This window comes from Poecile atricapillus, chromosome 2, assembly GCF_030490865.1.
Source record: "Poecile atricapillus isolate bPoeAtr1 chromosome 2, bPoeAtr1.hap1, whole genome shotgun sequence".
NCBI lineage: Eukaryota > Metazoa > Chordata > Aves > Passeriformes > Paridae > Poecile > Poecile atricapillus.
Window position 1 is genome coordinate 62,145,470 of NC_081250.1, and position 18,837 is coordinate 62,164,306.

At 37.9% G+C, this 18,837-nt stretch overlaps 1 protein-coding gene across 5 annotated transcripts in view; it reads left to right on the forward strand.

The window, feature by feature from the left end:
* Nucleotides 1-18,837, forward strand: part of KIF13A (kinesin family member 13A) — a 104,860-nt gene that overhangs the window by 75,607 nt on the left and 10,416 nt on the right. For 4 of the 5 annotated variants that reach the window (XM_058832501.1, XM_058832502.1, XM_058832503.1 and 1 more), the window contains 19 exons: nucleotides 4,387-4,549; nucleotides 5,186-5,326; nucleotides 6,993-7,142; nucleotides 7,307-7,471; nucleotides 8,032-8,205; nucleotides 8,744-8,895; nucleotides 9,010-9,142; nucleotides 9,236-9,382; nucleotides 10,370-10,408; nucleotides 11,703-11,802; nucleotides 11,894-12,020; nucleotides 13,058-13,113; nucleotides 14,249-14,373; nucleotides 15,415-15,591; nucleotides 15,969-16,061; nucleotides 16,889-17,041; nucleotides 17,460-17,537; nucleotides 18,051-18,098; nucleotides 18,562-18,673. In XM_058832501.1, coding sequence (XP_058688484.1) covers nucleotides 4,387-4,549; nucleotides 5,186-5,326; nucleotides 6,993-7,142; nucleotides 7,307-7,471; nucleotides 8,032-8,205; nucleotides 8,744-8,895; nucleotides 9,010-9,142; nucleotides 9,236-9,382; nucleotides 10,370-10,408; nucleotides 11,703-11,802; nucleotides 11,894-12,020; nucleotides 13,058-13,113; nucleotides 14,249-14,373; nucleotides 15,415-15,591; nucleotides 15,969-16,061; nucleotides 16,889-17,041; nucleotides 17,460-17,537; nucleotides 18,051-18,098; nucleotides 18,562-18,673 — 2,333 coding nt within the window. The remainder of the gene's footprint in view (nucleotides 1-4,386; nucleotides 4,550-5,185; nucleotides 5,327-6,992; nucleotides 7,143-7,306; nucleotides 7,472-8,031; nucleotides 8,206-8,743; nucleotides 8,896-9,009; nucleotides 9,143-9,235; nucleotides 9,383-10,369; nucleotides 10,409-11,702; nucleotides 11,803-11,893; nucleotides 12,021-13,057; nucleotides 13,114-14,248; nucleotides 14,374-15,414; nucleotides 15,592-15,968; nucleotides 16,062-16,888; nucleotides 17,042-17,459; nucleotides 17,538-18,050; nucleotides 18,099-18,561; nucleotides 18,674-18,837) is intronic. The other variant, XM_058832504.1, reaches the window with a different exon arrangement.

Genomic DNA, 18,837 nt, shown 5'->3' on the forward strand with positions numbered 1-18,837 from the left:
TTTTTTAGGGCTGAGTTCTGACGTTTAATGAGTGCAGGATTTAACCCACAAAAGACATAAAAATTTAGCTTTTTTTGAGCAGTATTATTGGTCAGTTTTCTGTAGGTTTTTTTGTGTTTTTCTTGTTTTATTTTAAACTTGAAAACTGCTTATAAAATGTTTGATTTAGAAACAACTGTTTTAGTTCATGAAAGGAAGGAAAGAATAGTGCAGATAGGTAAATGCTCTGGTTGAGCTGCTTAGGAAGTTAAAGGCTTGCCATGAGGTGAATCAGCATCTTTGCAAAGGAATAGCAAGCACCTGAATGCAGCTCTGGTGAAAGACCATCATGAGGTTTGTGGGGACAGTTAAAATGCAGTCTAGGAAGATGTGAGCAGAATGTTTGCATTTTGACAATGGAAGAAGCTTGCTCTTGTTGTCATTGAGGAGAGAAGGATGCCAGCTCCATGGAGGGAAGTTCAAGGGGCAGCAGCCAAGATGATTTAAGTTTTCTGAATACCAGTGAGTATTCTGTCATGAGGCTAATTCAGCAGGAAGAATGCCTAGATGTTCTAACAGGTTTCTTGTAAATTTATTTAATCTGTTTCTTTTAAAACATAAGCTTCCTTATTCACTCAGTGTTTTTTTCTATATGTAGTGGGTTTGAGTGCTTTTTCATGTAATTATTTTTGCTTTATTCTTCATCCTTAAAAAATGAAATCCATTTACAATACGGGTGTAAACCAAGATAGTCAAGATTGTTTTGCAGCTTTCAATTGAGAGTGTTAGAAATAGAACAGAACAGATCTTCGTTTAGTTTTTGTGCAAGATTTTATTTTGTAATTTCTGCCCAGTTTAGCCTGGGAAAAATGCTAAACAAATAGCTAACTGTTGACCAGTGATGACTATAATGTTTTTCATGGCAAGTGTAGGGAGTAGTTCTATGATTCAACATTAATTAAAATAATTGTTTGCCCCTGTAAAAGCTAAAAACAGAATCATTGGGAACTGAATGTAAAATGTCACGGAGTCATGGTTGGGATTTGCAGACTCTCTTAAAGCTGCATATGGAGTGCAGAAATGTGCACAGAGTGAGAAATGTGTTAGCTGGAGGCCTTTCTATTCAGAGCTGCTTTGATCACAGCAAGGCCATCAAGAAATCATTGGTAATTTCAGTATCTCTTGCACTGCTGTAGCAGAGAAGAGAACTGGGCTTACTGGCAGGGGAGGCAGTACTAATAAAAAGATGCAGCAGAAGGGAAAAGGAAGTAGCAAAAAACTTGCCTGTCTTTGAGAGCTTAGAAGAGAAAATGGTAATTGATGAGCTTAAAATTAACCACCATAACCATGTAATCACAATGAAGAGAATCTGGAGTGATATCAAGGCTAAGTGTTCTGTCAGCTTTCACTTCTCATCAGTTTTCAGATGTTTCTGAGAAGGAACTGTGCTCTGAAAAAGAAGTTTTGCTTCTGAGTTTCATGGGTGAATGCTTTACTCTGTGTAACCGTTGAGCTGCTTGAAGCCTGTACTTTGCTGCATTGTAAAAAAGAGGAGAATGGATTCTCTTTGGAGCAATCCATGAGGAGTCTCATAGTGTTTTGATGGCACTGCATTTGAATAATCAGGTTTCTGGAAGAACTTATCAGTTCCCTGTCCTCCAGAAGATCCTCTTAGGTATAGTTTTTATTTTTATTTTTAGTTCTAGAAGAGGTTTTGGCTCCTGAAAAAAGGAGGGGAAAATGAATTGTCTTAAATAAGAAACCAGAAAAAAAATCTTTGAGTGGTTTCTGCTGTAAAAGCATGGCAACATGTTGCTGAGAGGATGTTTACCAGCCAACTGGCCAGAGGGCAAGAAATCCTGGGGAGAATGGGAAGACTGGATCTGTAAAATGTTCAAAAGTTCCAAGAGTCTGGATTGCAGGTGATTTGACTGGTGTAGTTTTAGCTTGTCTATCTGTTGCTGTGGCAAATGAAGCTGAGCTCTACTGGATCAGCCAGCAAAATTAATTTGATAGGTATCAAATGTGGGCATGTGGCTGTTGTATCTGTCAGATCAGCTGGAACACATTGCACAGAGGTTATTCCCACTTTCTGCTGACTGTGGAAGGACAGATGATACCTGGCCTGGTGTTGAATCCTGTTGGCATAAAGTTAACCCATTGTAACTTTGAACAAATTTTATTTGTTGGGGTGGTGGTATACTGGACCAGGGGTTTAGTCCAGCATATTCTCTATCTGCCATTGGGAATCCCAGAGACTTGCAATGACCACAAGTGAGTGTCACTTGTTTCTCCTTGTCTGGCTTTGTTTCAGGATTTCATGTTCAATGAGTATTTGCTCCAGTTAATACCCTAGTGGAGCTTATCATATGTTTAATGTAGTAAGAACTAAGAAATCCTATCTGAAGCTTTTATTTTATTTTTTTTTTCTTTCTGGAAGGGTTCTGGTACAGCTTGGTTTTGTGGGGGTTTTTTTGAGTGGCACACCTCTAGTTCCAAAATGGGACAGTGTAATTAAATCTAGGTTTATTTTTCTCCCTCCTTTGCAGCAGACTGGCATCCTTAAAAGTTGCAGAAACTTTTTCTTTTTTAATCCAGAAAAACACAACTGTTTTAAGAACTGCCCATAATAATTGGTTGACTTACTTGTAAGTTTGCCTTAGTTTTAAGCCATTCCTTTCTCAAGAATCTAGCTAAGATTGGTATGAGAGCCTCCCAAAAAGCTTTCCAGATGCTGGTGTCCCAGATCAGGGAAGTGACTGGCTGTAGCTGGATCCAATGGCTCTTACAGCACTTACATACAGATAAAAGCTGCCTTCAGTTTCCCAAGTTAGGCAGTTGTTTTACAGTGGCTGTAGGTGTAGTAGTGCATTCTCAGTATCAACTAGTTTCTTGTGATTAATTTTTTACTACCTTAATTTGCTGTGTGAATCCAGAATTATAGCTGTCTGTGGAATGTGCCACTTGCATGGGCTGGAATTACTTATTTAATTTTGATAGCCTGGATAGCAGAAACAAGAGGCAGAGGGAAAGGAATTTTCCATCTAATGCTGGGAGGAGATATGGAGGAAGTTACTAAAAATCCACTGAGGGTAGCAGCTATTTAAGACCAAATAAAACCCACCATTGTTGCAAACCTAGGCTTGGTAGGGGAGAGAGACAAAGCTGCATGTTTTGTCATGTTGAAGGCACTAAAATTCAGGGCTGCTTGCTAACACTGCTGGTTGTTTACCACTTTGGTTGTGGTAAACCTGGGGGCTGTCAGAGTGCAGTTTGAATTAGCCATTCCTTGGGATTTTTTGGAAAAATCAACCACTCAAATATTCTGTTGCTGACTGAGAGGCATGTTAGCAGCAGGCAGACTTTGCCTGTATTCATAGGAAGGCCCTTGTTCCTCCTACAGCTGTGTATAATTTAAGGTGTTTTGTAGAAATGAGAAGTGAATGTGCTCAACGTGTACCATATTTCAGTAGGACTTCGCATAGAAAGGCTAAAAACATAATACAGGAGAGAGCTGGTGACTGAAATATCCAAGGTTTGATCTTGTGTCTCATCACCTTTATAAAACTCAGTAAGTGCTGTTGAGATTACAAAGAAAGGCAGAATGGACTTTGCTCAGAGGGATAATCATGAGCATTTTAAAAGGTAATTTAAAGATGAGAATCCCAGGTGAGGGCATATCTTAGTACACAGGTGTATGTATAGTATGTGTCATAGCAGGTTTGCCAGGTGTTGCATTAGAGTAGATTTGCTCAGACAGGCCTGAGAAACCTGTTTGGAATTTGTCCAGAAACTGAGTGCACAGGCTTTAATCTGTGCTCATTCATCTGTTGCTTAAAAGACACCTTGGGTAAATAGGGTTTAAGATTTTTTTTTCTTAATATTTTTTAATGTGTGTTCTTGAGTAAGTGGGGAGAGGTCTGTGGTCACTGCAAAGCCCTTGGAGTGATACAAAGCTGTGGGCTGCAGTGAATGCAGGTTCTAACATTATGGTCTGAGGAAGAGTCGGTTTTATCAAGATGAAGTCTCACATGTTGGGACTGGTAGATTCTATGGAACAGGACTCCAGATTAAAGACAAAGACAGCTGCAATTATTTCATTTCTTGAAAATTCAAAATGTCCTCAGGGCTTTAAACAAATTATCACTGTACCAGCTCCCATATTACTGTGACCTTTTATTTGGGCATCACTGTACTAGACATGCCTCAACAGTAATTTGTTTAATATGTGATCACTGCTTTCCCTCAATAAAATTGTTGGAGTGTTTTGTGTTCACTGACACAGTGCTACTCAGCATTTCCTCTTAAACTTGCTACAGAAAAGTCTTTGTTAGCACCTCTATTTGCAGATTTCCAATAATAGAAATAGGTTTCTGTGTATTTTTCATGTTACCTACTGCACCACAGGGATGAATTGTTTCGACAGAGCTTGGCTAAACTACGAGAGCAAATAGTAAAGGCAAATACTCTGGTGAGAGAAGCAAACTTCTTAGCAGAAGAAATGAGTAAGCTAACAGATTATCAAGTAACACTTCAGATCCCTGCTGAAAACCTCAGTGCCAACAAAAAGGTAATGGTAACAAAGAATGCTGGGAAATGTAGCTTTGTGGCTAAACCTTGTAGACATATATAACATTCATCCAGCTTGAGCCAATAAAGTGTTACTTTTGTTAGATTGCGCATAGGCAAAATAGAAGTATTACCTGATTAATATGCTGAAAGTAAGTAAAAATGGCAACAGAGCATTAAGTATGGCTCTTGCTGTTTTCAAGTGTTTGATCACCATATGTGCATGCAGATGATGAACAGACATTTGTGTTCTGTTGCTGCAGAACCTGCATTTTAGTTTTATCTGCAGAAATTAATGAGTTTTGTTACAGTTTCCTACAGTTTTGTGTCTTGAAGGGTTTTACAGTGCTGCTGTAAATGTAATAGCAATTAGGATAATATGATTGTCTTAAGGGCTTTGATTGAGTGTGTTAATGTTCCTGTGGGAATGGTCATTGTTTGAGAAGAATAAAGAGATATGGATCCTCAGAGATGTGTATAGGCCATGCCCTGTCTGAGGACAGAAGCAGCATGACTGGCATGCAGAGAGAAGCTGCATGTTCTGTGTTTTATTCCTTTCTAAGAATGCAATTTGAGTGAAGAGTTAAACTACTTACCTGCACCTTCCCTACACTGATTGTTTTTTCTTCTGATTTAGAGGGGTGCAATAGTAAGCGAGCCTGCAATTCAAGTGAGAAGAAAAGGAAAAGGTACTCAAGTGTGGACTATCGAGAAACTAGAGAACAAATTGATTGACATGAGAGACCTCTATCAAGAATGGAAGGAGAAAATTCCTGAGGTAATCTATGTATTTTTGAAATGGATCACTGAGTTTGTTTTCTTTAAACCCCTTTTAATATGTTGTAGAGAGCAAGTACAATGACTTTGTATGTGAAAGATTAGGGTACTATGTTTTATTTTTAAGAACAAAAACAAGCAAACAAAAACGCAGAACAAAACAGTATGACTAATACTAAATATTCAAAATGCCCATACATAATAAAACACAGGTATGTCTTATCTCACTTGTGTTCTCAGATGGTAAGTGTGCTGAGATCAGATATAATTGTGCTGAGGTAGTGACTCACAGTGCCACTAAAAGCATATGTTTACCTGGCATGAAGATGACAACCAGCTCTGATGGAAGCAGCAAGCTGCATTAGAAATAAAATTATTAAATTGCAGTCAGTGTCAAAGCTAACAAGAATTCTCCTTAGAATTCTTAGAATTCTTCTTAGAATTCTTAGAATTCTGCACTCAAGGTGCAGAACATACTAGTGGGATAAAACTTGATTTAAAACTCTGAAATATTCTTTAATTTCATTTGTATATTCCCCAGCCTTAAAGCAGTGAAGAAATCAATTGAAGATATTAGTCTACATCAGTATTTCCATCAAAACCAAGTGGTGTTTTGTAAGAATTTAAGTAGCATGTTAGCCTTGGCAGATAAGCCTGAGATTTGTCAAAAACTTGCTTGTTTACTGGAAAGAGATGTGATATTTGGTATTCCAGAAGACATCATCTAAGTATCCAGGTAGAAGTGCATAAGAAATATATCTTACTGTCTTGTGGCTGTTAGGAAGCACCTAAATTACTTGTATCAAGAATCATTCTTAAATATGTTTGAACAACTCTTGTGCCTTTGTTACATGCTTTGGACGGGACAATGGGAATCTCTAAAATCATAACACAGGGGAGGTCAAGCACTTCATCTGTTCCCATTGAAGACAACGATGATTTTGCTGCTGACTTTAGTAAGAACTGATAGCACATATTTGAATACATTATGTCTGCCTGAGCCAGGATCATTCTTTTCATGACCTATGCCGTCCATAATGCATGTGTTCTATGTGCTACATAGAAACATGTAGGTCAAGTGCATGTGTTGAAGACAAAAGAGAAGAAGGGGAGGAACTAACAGATTCACTGAGAAGTGCATATTGTGCTAGGAATCTGCATGAATTCTTTGTGGCTGTATGGGGAATGCTGCAGGTGTGATCTCAGCTCTATGGGAGTCATAAGAACATGGTTTAAATAGGAGTCATCCTGCACCTTCCCTTTGCCCTTGTAGTGGTAGCCAGCAGCCAGACCAGCACAACCTGAGAATGGTTTGACTTCTCGTTTAAGAATTATAAACAGAGCAGAAAAAATGAAACATCTTGAAATCAATGGCTACTGTGATTGCTCATGGTGAAGTCTGCTTTGCCTTGACATTGCTAAAATATGCAGGTCATGATATTATTATATCCCTTAGTAAAGAAAGGATTGTATAATGTCTCATCTCAAAGATTTCATGTCAAATTTGTAAAACGATTCTGGTCTCTTTCTGCCTGTGTAACAGGAAGGAACAAAAATGGTTAGTGAAGTCATTTTTGTGCCACAATCTTTTAATACTATGAGGTTATTTTATCTCCTGTTCCCACACTGGTGGTTTTGTGGCATCTCTTTCATTATCTCTAAAACAGATAAGGAAACTGATTGGCAAGAGGGGAGATCCTTTCTATGAAGCACAGGAGAACCACAACTTGATCGGCGTCGCCAATGTGTTTCTGGAGTGCCTTTTCTACGACGTGAAGCTGCAGTACGCCGTGCCCATCATCAGCCAGCAGGGCGAGGTAGGACTGGGCTGAGCATGCTGGGTGCTCCTGCAGGGCTCACTGAGCTCAGAGGATCCCTGTGCACCGGGGCTTTAGCAAGCAAATGGTGCCTGCTGTCTTGTTCCCCAGTGAATAAGTGTTTTTCAAGTGGCCATGTATGTCCTCTGTGTAATTGCCTTCAGGTTGCAGGGCGGCTGCATATTGAAGTCATGCGTGTCACTGGGTCTGTCCCAGAACGTGTGGTAGAAGGAGATGACTCATCTGAGAACTCCAGTGAGAGTGGGAGTCTGGAAGTCATGGATAACAACGGGGAAATTATTCACAGAGCGAAAAAGCTCTCCTGCAGGGTGAGTGAGAAAGCTTGATGAAGTTTATGGTTTCAGGCCTCTGTAACTAAGTAGTCAGTCTGATGTAAAGTACTAAGCTGTCTAGACTATTGCTTGCTGAGAAGTCTCTGAAAGGACTTTTCTTGTTCCAGCTCAGGGTAGGCCAGTCAGTGGTTGCCAGTGGCTGATTTAATTTGTGTTAGTTTCTAGTAGATGTACATCTGCATCATAAATACTGGTGTTACAAGGACAATCCTTTACAGACACAGAAGGAGTAACAGTTTTTCTCTACATCTATCTCCTGTAGTCTGATCCTCTAATGTAGTATCTATGGGTGGTGTATGGATTTAATTTCTTCTGTGGTAAAGCATTTCATTCTCCACTTGAGTTTATCAGCTTCCTCAAACAAAACATGTACATGGGTGAGGTCCTTACATCTATGTTTCTGTATATGCAAAATCAGATTTCCTAAATGGGAACATACTTACTGTCCTTTAAAATTTCTACTGGCTGTTGATCTTCAATTTTCAGTTGAAGAAGAAACAGTCGTATTCATGACAATGTTTGTTTTGTCTCCACAGGTAAAAATAAAAGAAGCAACTGGACTACCACCTAATCTCTCCAACTTTGTATTTTGTCAATACACATTTTGGGATCAATGTGAGTCAACAGTAGCAGCACCAGTGGTAGATCCAGATGTGCCTTCACCTCAGAGCAAAGATGCTCATTTTACAGTGACCTTCTCTCACTGTAAGGTAAGTATTTTTATTATGAAATAGTGTTCCCAGTAAGATCATATATCTGAGAGAAACTGTTTAGAGTCTGAGCCTTGTTTTGCTGGGGCAATAAGGAGGGAGTCAAGTCATATAACTAATGACTTTTAACTATGCTTAAGAATCCCATAGTGTTTCACTTCGTCACTTCTTCAAAATGTAGCAAAAGGAAAAGATCTTTTAAATTCAGATGTTATCTTTAATGTGTGGAGAAAGCTAATATTTATATAATGACAGCTGATTATATCCTTGTTTGGTAAGCTTAGTAGCCTAAAAGAGATCTCTGGAGCTGAGACATCACTTTTATGGAAATTTTCAAACTATGAAATATGGTATGCAGGAGCATGAATTGCTGAGATGATGAGGTTTTACAACTTTCATGTTCAGAGTTGAGCTTTCTGATGCAAACTGTATGGTTTCATCACGCAGGAAGTTGGTTGTTTGGTGTGTCCTTATGAGCAAATTGAGGAGATACAATTTTTTAATATGGTTGAATGTGATTTGTTTTTCTTATTGCCAGGACTATGTGGTCAATGTCACAGAGGAGTTTTTGGAGTTCATTTCAGAAGGAGCTCTTGCTATTGAGGTGTGGGGTCACAGATGTACTGGCAATGGCAGCTCTGTTTGGGAAGTTGATTCTCTTCATGCAAAAACTAGGACACTGAGAGACAGGTACAAATAAATTACGAATGAATCCTTCCATCAACTTTCTTAAAGCATTTAATATCTGTGCTGCACAAAACCTTTTGAGGCAACTGTGAGTTTTTATGGGGAATGTCTTTTTAGATGGAATGAAGTAACTCGAAGAATAGAAATGTGGATTTCCATACAAGAATTGAATGAGATGGGTGAATACACTGCTGTTGAACTCCATCAGGCAAAAGATGTAAACACAGGGGGAATTTTCCAGCTTAGGCAGGTATGTATTTTCTCCTTCACATCTTATTAATGCTTAAATTGATTTTTTAAATTTTATTCTAAGCTTCTCTCTCCCTCTCAATTTCCTGCTTAGGGTCATTCTCGCAGAGTTCAGGTGACAGTGAAACCTGTGCAGCATTCAGGAACATTGCCTCTCATGGTAGAAGCAATTCTTTCAGTCTCTGTAGGTGGGGTGACTGCCAGATCAACCAAGCTGCAAAGGGGCTTGGACAGCTACCAGGTAAGGCAGTTAATTTTTCAGTTTGGTGTGGTTCTGCTGTTCTAGACCCAGCCCAACATAATTCCAAAAGGGACCTTAGCACACTGGTACAATTTACAGTTTTACATGTGCTTGAGGTTAATCCATGTAACATGAGCCTGTGGTGCTAAACCTGTGTATTTTATTGCTTATAACTGAAAGTATGACTGAGAAAGTACTGGGTGTGATAGAACAGAAGGAATATGGAAATTGTTTCTATCTTTGTGTGTAGAGTTAATTAATACTAGATTCCTAGTGCTGTTAGTTTCCCTCCCTTCCAGGGATGGTGAAAGCTGAGGAGGGGAAAAGCAAAAAAAAAGAAAAAAGAAAAAAAAAAAAAGAAAAAAAGATAAATTTAATAGAGAAAATGTAGTGAAATACTGTTGAGCTTTGCAAAAAACACCAAGTAGTTCTTATCAAAGAATCAAAACCAATCATCACTGAATGTGAGAGGGCTATTCCACATAGCCAAATAAGTCCTTAAGAAGCATAAATTATTTCAGCTGACACTGGACAAATTTATATTGGAAATGAAGCATGATTTTGACAGTGATGGCAAAGAACAAGTGGAATGGGCCATCCAGGGAAGCAAGATGCCTTTTGTCAGAAGGTTTGCATTCAGTTCCACAAATAATTCTAACCTTGGATACAGATGAAACTAGAACTTGAGATTAGTGATCTGCTTGCTTAGTCATTTTTCTGGCACTGGATTCTGTGAGGTTTTTAATTTTTATTTTTTTTAAATAAACATATTCACTAATCCTCAAATCATGGCTGACCTGCTATAGTATAATGAAAAAAAATCTTTCTACTAATTAATATGACTATTTATTTGAATATTGTGATTTTTAACATTTACAAGTTTGTGGCAGAAATGTTGATTTTCATGTTTTGGGTTATTTCTGTGTATTTCTATTGGGTGAAATGCATGGGTTTTTGTGTTTTACAAAATGTATTTTCTCGTACCAGAAGGAGGAGGATGATGGTGGTGATATGGATAGTTACCAGGTATTGCTGCTGTTGCTGTCAATCCTGCGGCATGGGGCACAGCTAATGCTAATGGCCAGCAGCTCTCAAATGAACAAGCAAAAGCGGCTTTGAAATACACACATGCTGTGCATTTTAGAGGCTACCTGGGCTATAAACCACTGCTATTTCAATTTACCTTATGACTTTATACTCTTACAGTGTCCTCTCTTCTCTAGTACTCTGCAGTCAGCTCTCCTAACTGGCTACATGAATTGCTATGGGAATAAAAGCTTTGAAACTTTAATTTAGAATGAAAACAGTTTCCAATGAATATCACAGGGAAAAGAACCAGCAGCTGCAGGCATCTTTTCCAGGCAAATTATTCAGCATAGGATATTTTGTTTGTTTTCTAAAGAAAATATCATAACCTTTTATGTTGTGCAGTTTTCTGAAATCCTTGAGTGAGAGAGAGTGGAGGATGTGAATGGGGGGTAGATACAGAAGCTTCAGTGAAGCAATTTTCTTTTATCTGCACAAAACCCAACCTTGACCCTGATTTTCTGTGAGATAAGTCACAATTTAGACAGTGTAGCAGAAGACTCATTTCAAAAGGTGGCAAAGAGCAGAAGAGGAAATCCCCCCCAAAGTAAAATAAATTTCAGATTTCTACATAGAAGACTTTTTTCTAATAGGCAGTCCTTACAGAAGTAAAACCAGTTAGGTGAGAATGCTGACATCCCTTAAGATGATATGTTAAGTTTCCTAGCAATCTCAAAAATATAATTTAAGGTACTAACTTCCTATGGGCTGTTTATGCGCTTTCTGTCATATCACAGAGAAGAACCAACCAGATTTTCTGTGATACCACGAAGCATGATTGCATGATGGGTTTTGTTTGCATGAGAAATCTTTTAATTGCGCGGATAGCAGCTGCTAGCAATGGAATTTTGTGCAGGTTTGAGGGTGTACTGACCTGTCTAATCTTCAGGAGAACTTACGATCAACTGATGATACTGGGTTTTCCTCTTCCATATGCTATCAAAAATTTGATTGCCACTTCTGTGAGTAATTAACCCATGGTGTGTAATCTGTTCAGCAGCACAGACAGTCACATTTTCTTTTCTCCTGTTGAAGTATGAGACTTGAAAGCGAATAAACTTCCCTTCATGGGTGATGAGGTGCTTAATCAGTATGCATGTCATTCAGGGGAAAAAAAAGTTTTCTGCATCATGCAAGCCATTTAATATAAATTCTGATTAAATTACCACAAAATTCGCTGCTCTTTATTCTTACCCACATAGTCCAGTGACTTTTTTCTCTGTTTCCATATTAGGAAGAAGATTTGAACTGTGTACGAGAAAGGTGGTCTGATGCATTAATAAAACGCAGAGAGTACTTAGATGAGCAGATCCAAAAGATCAGCAACAAACAAGGTTCGCAGTTCAAAGTTTCTATCCTAAGTACTTTATGCCCTGTACCACAAAAAGTGTGTCTCATTTGTAATCCTAATCTCTTCCACTGTAGAAAAATCTGAGGATGATATAGAACGAGAGGCCCGGCTGGTGGAACAGTGGGTAGGGCTGACAGAAGAGAGGAATGCAGTGTTTGTTCCAGCACCGGGCAGTGGAATTCCCGGTGCCCCCGCAAATTGGTATGTTCAGAAAAGCCACTGGAGTTGCCATCTTTTTGTGCATAAACTGTGTATGCTGCAAGGCACAAATCTAAGGATGTTTTGGAGCTTCCTGTGTTCTCCTGTGATACTACAAACTGCATTCAGCTGACAGAAAGTTTTAGGAGGTCAGGTGCTGCTCTGAATGTAAGAAAGATTAGCTTAACTAAGATATTACATAACATAGCTTTGAAATGGCTTTCAAGGTTTGAAAATCACCTTTGAATATAATACAATGTTTTTCAACTTTATATAATTGAGAAAATGATCCAGTCATTTGATTCCTTTCAGAAAGGGAGCAGTTGAAAGATGAATGGTAGAACACATGATAATGTCATCGATAAAGGGTGGAGAGAGGATAAACTCAAAGTTTTCAAAGGATGTGTTTTCTGTTTCATCTGAATTTGTAATATATTTCTCTTTAGTTTCGTTTAAATTTGTGTTTTAACTAAGATCTTTGAAGCTGACATGCAAAAATGGGGAAAGCAACATATTAGGTTTGGGAAAGTATGGACAAGAAACACTCCTCTAATCAAGTGTCCACTTATGTCTCCTATAGTATTTGGGCAATAATATAGCAATACTCTTTTATCGTAATTTTTCCCCTTATCCATCTGAAGTGTGCCGTGGACATGTAGCTAAAAGCATGTTTACGGATATAAAGAGTGCCAGTAGTTACATATCTGGTTGTTTGGAGGGTTGCTGGTCTTTTTATATGAGATGACTACAACCAGTTGACTTCATAAGGAACAGAACAGGATGTTTGAAACTCTGGTCCTCGCAGTAACTGCCACATGCTGTGTGGTGTGAATTGAGCTTTGGCAAAGCTCTAGATTAAGCTCTGTGTGTAAATAAACAAAATGCTGTCTGTGCCACACAGGCGTTCAAAGTAGCCATCAAAATGTTGACAGCTTGAGCCATTGGTTGCAGTTAATGAATATTGCATGGAGATCTGTTTGCCCACATTAGCTTAGGTATGAGTTTGCCTTCTTTGTTACTAGCAGTTTGTTTTGTTTCAGGATTCCACCTGCAGGAATGGAAACACATATACCTGTCCTCTTCCTTGATCTGAATGGTATGTTGTAAAAGCAGATTAAGAAACTTGTGGAGGGAGAAATGGGGGAATTAATTTGGGTGAATAAATTGTTACGCGGAAGAATGAACCTGAAAGGTGTAAGAAATCAAACAAGTCCTGGCAATGACAGTGTCTGATACGGCTTGTAAAGTGCTTTTTCTTCTGGTTGCATATGTTGGCATAATTAAGAACAATTATTTTAGCATAAAGATAAAAGTCAGGGAACACAGGAGTACAGTGATATGCCATACAACAGAAAACAGTGTAAGAAAGAAAGCTTAGTTTGAATCAAACAGCAGCTGAGAAAATCCTTTAAGTGTTTTGATGTACAAATGCACATGTTATTAAAGCATTAATGGAGAATCTCCCAATGCTTTCAGAGCTCCTTCCACTGATCTGTTGAGTCTTAAGCAGTTCATTTAATGAAGACTATTAGGGCTATAGTGAGATTTTTTAAGAGAATCTAAGTGTTCTACCTTTGAAGGTATTTAGTTCTAATATATATATATCAGGATGTTTAAAACTCTGGTCCTCACAGCAACTGCCATATGCAATATGAGAAGAATATTGATATATATTCTTGTAAGTAACAAGAGACTAGAGATAGCTCCACATTTAAGGACTGTTCAGGAAGCAAGTCTAATTACAAACCTGGACATAAAGCAGAGGAGGATCCACAGGCCATATCACATCCAGCACTGAAGAGGGCTACTACACATATTTATATAAGCAATGCATCAATAACTGCTTTAGCAGATGCTTTTGGAAAATGCAATACCCTCTTTCTTCATCTATGCTCACAAGGAATGTTTTTATTTGGTTGTTTTTTTACTGTCAGTAGAGATTAGCAGACAATAGATCAAATAGGATATTTAAACAGGTTGATTGTGGCATAACACACCGTTTGTTTGTTTGTTTAGCTAAAAGCCTAATGTAGCTAGAACTGCTATTTTCAATTTCTTTTGTATGCTGAAATCATCTTCAAAATTCTGCATAGTAATAAGATTAAGCAGGATTAAATATATTATGAAATATGTGTAGACCTCTATTACAGCTTTGTATTACAACTTTGCCTCTATATATTCATATCCCTTGGTATAAAACTATTTCATTCTTTGCACATTTGTTTCATTAGCTGATGACCTCAGTGCCAATGAACAACTTATAGGTCCCCATGCATCAGGAGTTAACTCAATACTACCAAAGGAGCATGGGAGCCCATTCTTTTATCTGCCGATCATAAAACACAGTGATGATGAGGTAAATTGTTAGCAAGCCTCCTTCTAGACAGCTGAAGCTTGTTAATGCTTTCTTCTTATGTTTTATTTCCTACTTCTGTGTATTTAATCGTTGTTATTATTATTATTACCTTTTTGTCTTAGAAGTACCACCTGTATCTAGGGCTGCCTTGATTTTCTGGCCTATTTATATAGAATTTAAGAGGCTACGACTTGTTAGCTCTCCTGCCTTAATTCAGAGATGACAAGACTTAGCTCTTTGCAAAAGAACAGTTCAACTGCCTGACTCAAAATCCCTTTTCCTGCTTTCCTCACCCCTCCATAATTTCTCTTGCAAATTCTTAATTCTTTAGAAAAAATAACTTGGTTTTTGTGCACACAATGCAAAGCTTAATACTTAAATAAATTTTTAATTTATTACTTAAACTTTTTTAATTTGTGGCACAAAATTATTGTTTTTTAAATATGTGGTTTGGGAATTGTTGGAAATTAATGGTTCTGAATCCATTTAGGTATTTATTAACTGATTCCTTATATGTTCTGTGCCTACTTAGACTATTGTTTGAGATCATTTCCAGAACAAATGAGACATCAAAGTTGGGGAGAAGGCAGAGGAAAGGAAAATACCCCATTGTGCAGAATGGATGCAGGGTTTTTATGTGGGGGCTGTTATAGCCTAATCCAATATAGATGAAAGATTTTACATTAAAAGTAATAGTTTTAATACAGTAGCAGTAGGACTTGTATTCCTTCATCCAGTCTTGCTTCTGCTTTCCTTTCTGTCTCCAGCCATGTGAAGACTTCCTTTTGGGGCAGGGTTTGCACAGTGCAGGGATTGTGGTGATGACTGTTTTCCCCAGTATCTTGACACCTCTTTTTTGCTTCTTTGGATAAATTCCTTACTATGGAAAGGAGGTTTGACTCCACTTAGTTCAGTGATGCTGATTTTTCTTAAATTAAGTAATTGTTTTACTTCATGTTAAATCTTTGAAAATGATACCTGTTGTTAGAGTAATAAAATCTTTGATTTCCCTTTCCTTCCTCTATTAATTTGTCTCTATAGATTTCAGCCACTGCTGCCTGGGACTCTTCTGTCCATGATTCAGTGCACCTGAATAGGGTAACTCCTCAAAATGAGAGAATTTACTTAATTGTGAAGACTACTGTGCAGCTCAGTCACCCTGCTGCAATGGAACTGGTATTACGCAAAAGGATTGCAGCCAACATTTATAACAAACAGGTAATAAATTTATATATTCTTTTATTCCTTGTTTTGTTCCATATTCTTAATTTAACAAATGTGTTTCCTTAACTGCTTGCTTAATTCTGGAAGTCATATGAGAGAGAAATGAAAACTAGGTTTTTATAGGTTGCAATGAAGCTGTGTACTGGTATATTTCTTTGAACTGTCCATTTTTCAAATGATTGAACTTAGTAGCCTTGTCTACTGAGCACAGTGTTGTAAATATGACATAAAATATCATAAATGCTAAAAAAGTAATTTAATAAATTATGATTCTGATTGCCTTTGTAGCCAGATTTTGCATGGCACGTTTTTATTTTTTAGGATGTCATAAATAATAATTATCAAAACAGTAACTGAAAATTTCTTTCTAGAGTTTTACCCAGAGCCTGAAAAGGAGAATATCCTTGAAAAATATATATTATGCCTGTGGAGTGACTTATGAAATAGTATCCAATATACCAAAGGTAAACTATAGCATATTTCTCTGGCAAATTCACAGAAACCAACAGACTTGACCTACTGCAGTGGGTGATACTGATTAGAAAGTAAATGTCCTGCTTTGCTGATATGAGGCAGTTTGCCAAAGTGAATATACTGAAGTTCTGTGTGACATCATGTTTATCTTTAAACAGTTGAAAACTGTGGGGATTTTATTTTCTCTTCTACTGTGTTTAACTGAGTTTTTGTGGTAGAGTTATGTTTGAATGGCCATTAGTGTCTACAGGGAAAATATAGAGGGTACTCAGAGGAATGTTCAGGTCTTTGAAAAGAGAATAGCTGGGAAGCTGAGTTCACAGGAATATAAATTACTTTTTATAGAAAAAGCTTATACAAGTTGTAAATGTACCATAAGATTCATTTTAAAGGCAAACAAACTGGACAAATGAAAACATAAATAGTCTTGTCACCATGTGATTGTCACTTTGCTGCAGTACTACTTAAATTTTAAACTCTAGTGAAATCACAGCGTATTTTAAGATTTGGGAAGGAAATTAAATTTCCCTGCCTAGGAAGTTGTCATTAGTTGAGCCTTAACATACACAACTTCAGGTTATATTTGCATTATTTCTGGAGGTGCTTTTACTATAGCAACTGCTCAAAACTTCTAAGCTTGATTTCTTCAGCGTCATTTGCATCTCTATGGAGCAGCCCTGAGTCATTGACTGTAATTAAGTTTGCTGATTAAGATGCCCAATTCAAGCTGATTTTTGGATTGAACTGGTCTAAAAAAGTGAACTGAAACAATTGGCTTTCCTTTTTGAAACCTTGAATGGTGTAACTTCTACTTTAGGCTACAGAAGAAATTGAGGATCGTGAGACCCTAGCACTGATGGCAGCAAGGAGTGACAATGAGGGCACATCCGATGGCGAAACCTACATTGAGAAATACACACGTGGTGTGCTGCAAGTGGAGAACATTCTGAGCCTTGAACGACTAAGACAGGCAAGGAAAAGGCGTTTCTTGCACCCTTTGCACTGGATTATGAGAATTCAAGAAGAGATGATTGATTTTTTAAAAATACTGTGTTGCTTTTTTTTGTTTCAGTTGGATTTTTTTTTTTTAGAGATCATGGGACAGATAAACGTAAGACGAAGTTACTTCTGCGAAATACAGATTTCCAGAGGTGGTGGATGTAGTAACTAAAGCTGGCAATGATGTAGTACTCAGAACCTGAACAAGCAAAGGCCAAAGAATGAATTTCAGACAGAGGCTTTGGTGGCTATGCGTGCAAATTAAGATTTGTGAATGCAAGCCCTGATTGCTGTTGTTAGCTACACTGAAAAAATGTGCCTGTCCCACTTGCTCTGTTTTCCTGAGGAGACCATGGCATTGCTGCTAGTGTTTTGTTCTCTTTACACAGGCAGTCACTGTCAAAGAGGCTCTCTCCACCAAAGCCAGGAACATCCGCAGGAGCATCAGCACTCCAAACGTGCACAACGTAAGGACCCTTCGTGGTTAGCACTGATGGGGCAGGGCCTGCTGTCTGTGTGTGCTGGTGTAATGCTTGCACAATGAGATGTGGTAATGACTACTCTGTTCTGGGACTAACCAGCCTGCAGGAAAGTGGTCACCAAGTGAAACCCCTCCCCAAAATTGTCTGTCCTAGGAGATTACAAAGTTAACAAGGAAGAGGGAGGGTTGGTTGAAACTCTTCTCCTTTCATAAGGATATCCATTTAGGAAGCAGTTCAGGATGACAACTACCCTGATTCAGATTACTTTTACCTTCAAGTCCCTTTAACTTTTTTCATACTATAAGGGGTAGTTTCCATTTTATGTGTTCTCTCATGCGCTCATACAGCAGAAACACAGATGTCTTTATGCATAATCTGGTCTGAAAAGAGAGAGAAAAATATTTATTAGGACTAAATGATCATAGTGTTTCTGCAAAGTATTACATGTCACAAATAAAAGGTAGGCATTTTGTCATTCTGTCTGTTGGTGTTCTGTAGGTGTCCTGTAGTCGACTGGATCTTTCTGCCTGTGATGAAGATGACAAGGTATGGAAATGTAGCAACAAACAGCTCACATTCCCAGATTTCCCAGCCCCACCAGAAGCAAGATGTGTTTGAAAACTGGGGGGAAACAAAAGGAAATAGAAATAGTATTTTCCTTTTATAGTATTTAAAGCAGTTGATTTACATAATCTATCTTCAAAGATACTGCACCCATTACATACAATTTTGCATAAAACCTTATTATCCTTCTCTGCTTTTCATATTAGAATTTTATAAACTGATATTTAAGAAACAGAGCAAAACTTTAAATACTTGACTGACCAGCTGATTAGCTTTAAAACAATACATTTCTGTGACAGGAAAATTGTCTGAAGTCAGTAATTGACATACCTTTGGTTTATGGGGTTTGTTTGACTTTAAAAAAAAACAAACACCCGAGTTTACCTATTATTTTTTCCACATTTGCCTGCATCATCATGCAGATTTATGTATTTTTGTTTTTTAGGGTTGGTCTGAAAGTCACCTAGATATATCTGACTGTTGTTCCAGTTACCAAGATGTATCATGCTATGGTACTTTGCCCAGGGAGTCACCTCGCAAGAGCAAAGATGGCAGTGGTGAGATTTCATATGACAGTGCTGGTGGATTCTTATTTACTGCATTAAACTAAAAATTAAATTCCCAGTGCTCTTTCCCTAATAAATGTGTTATCCAGCTTCTACTTAAGGAGCTAACCATAATCTGGAAGTAGGGGAGAAAGGGAGAAATGCATAAGACATCC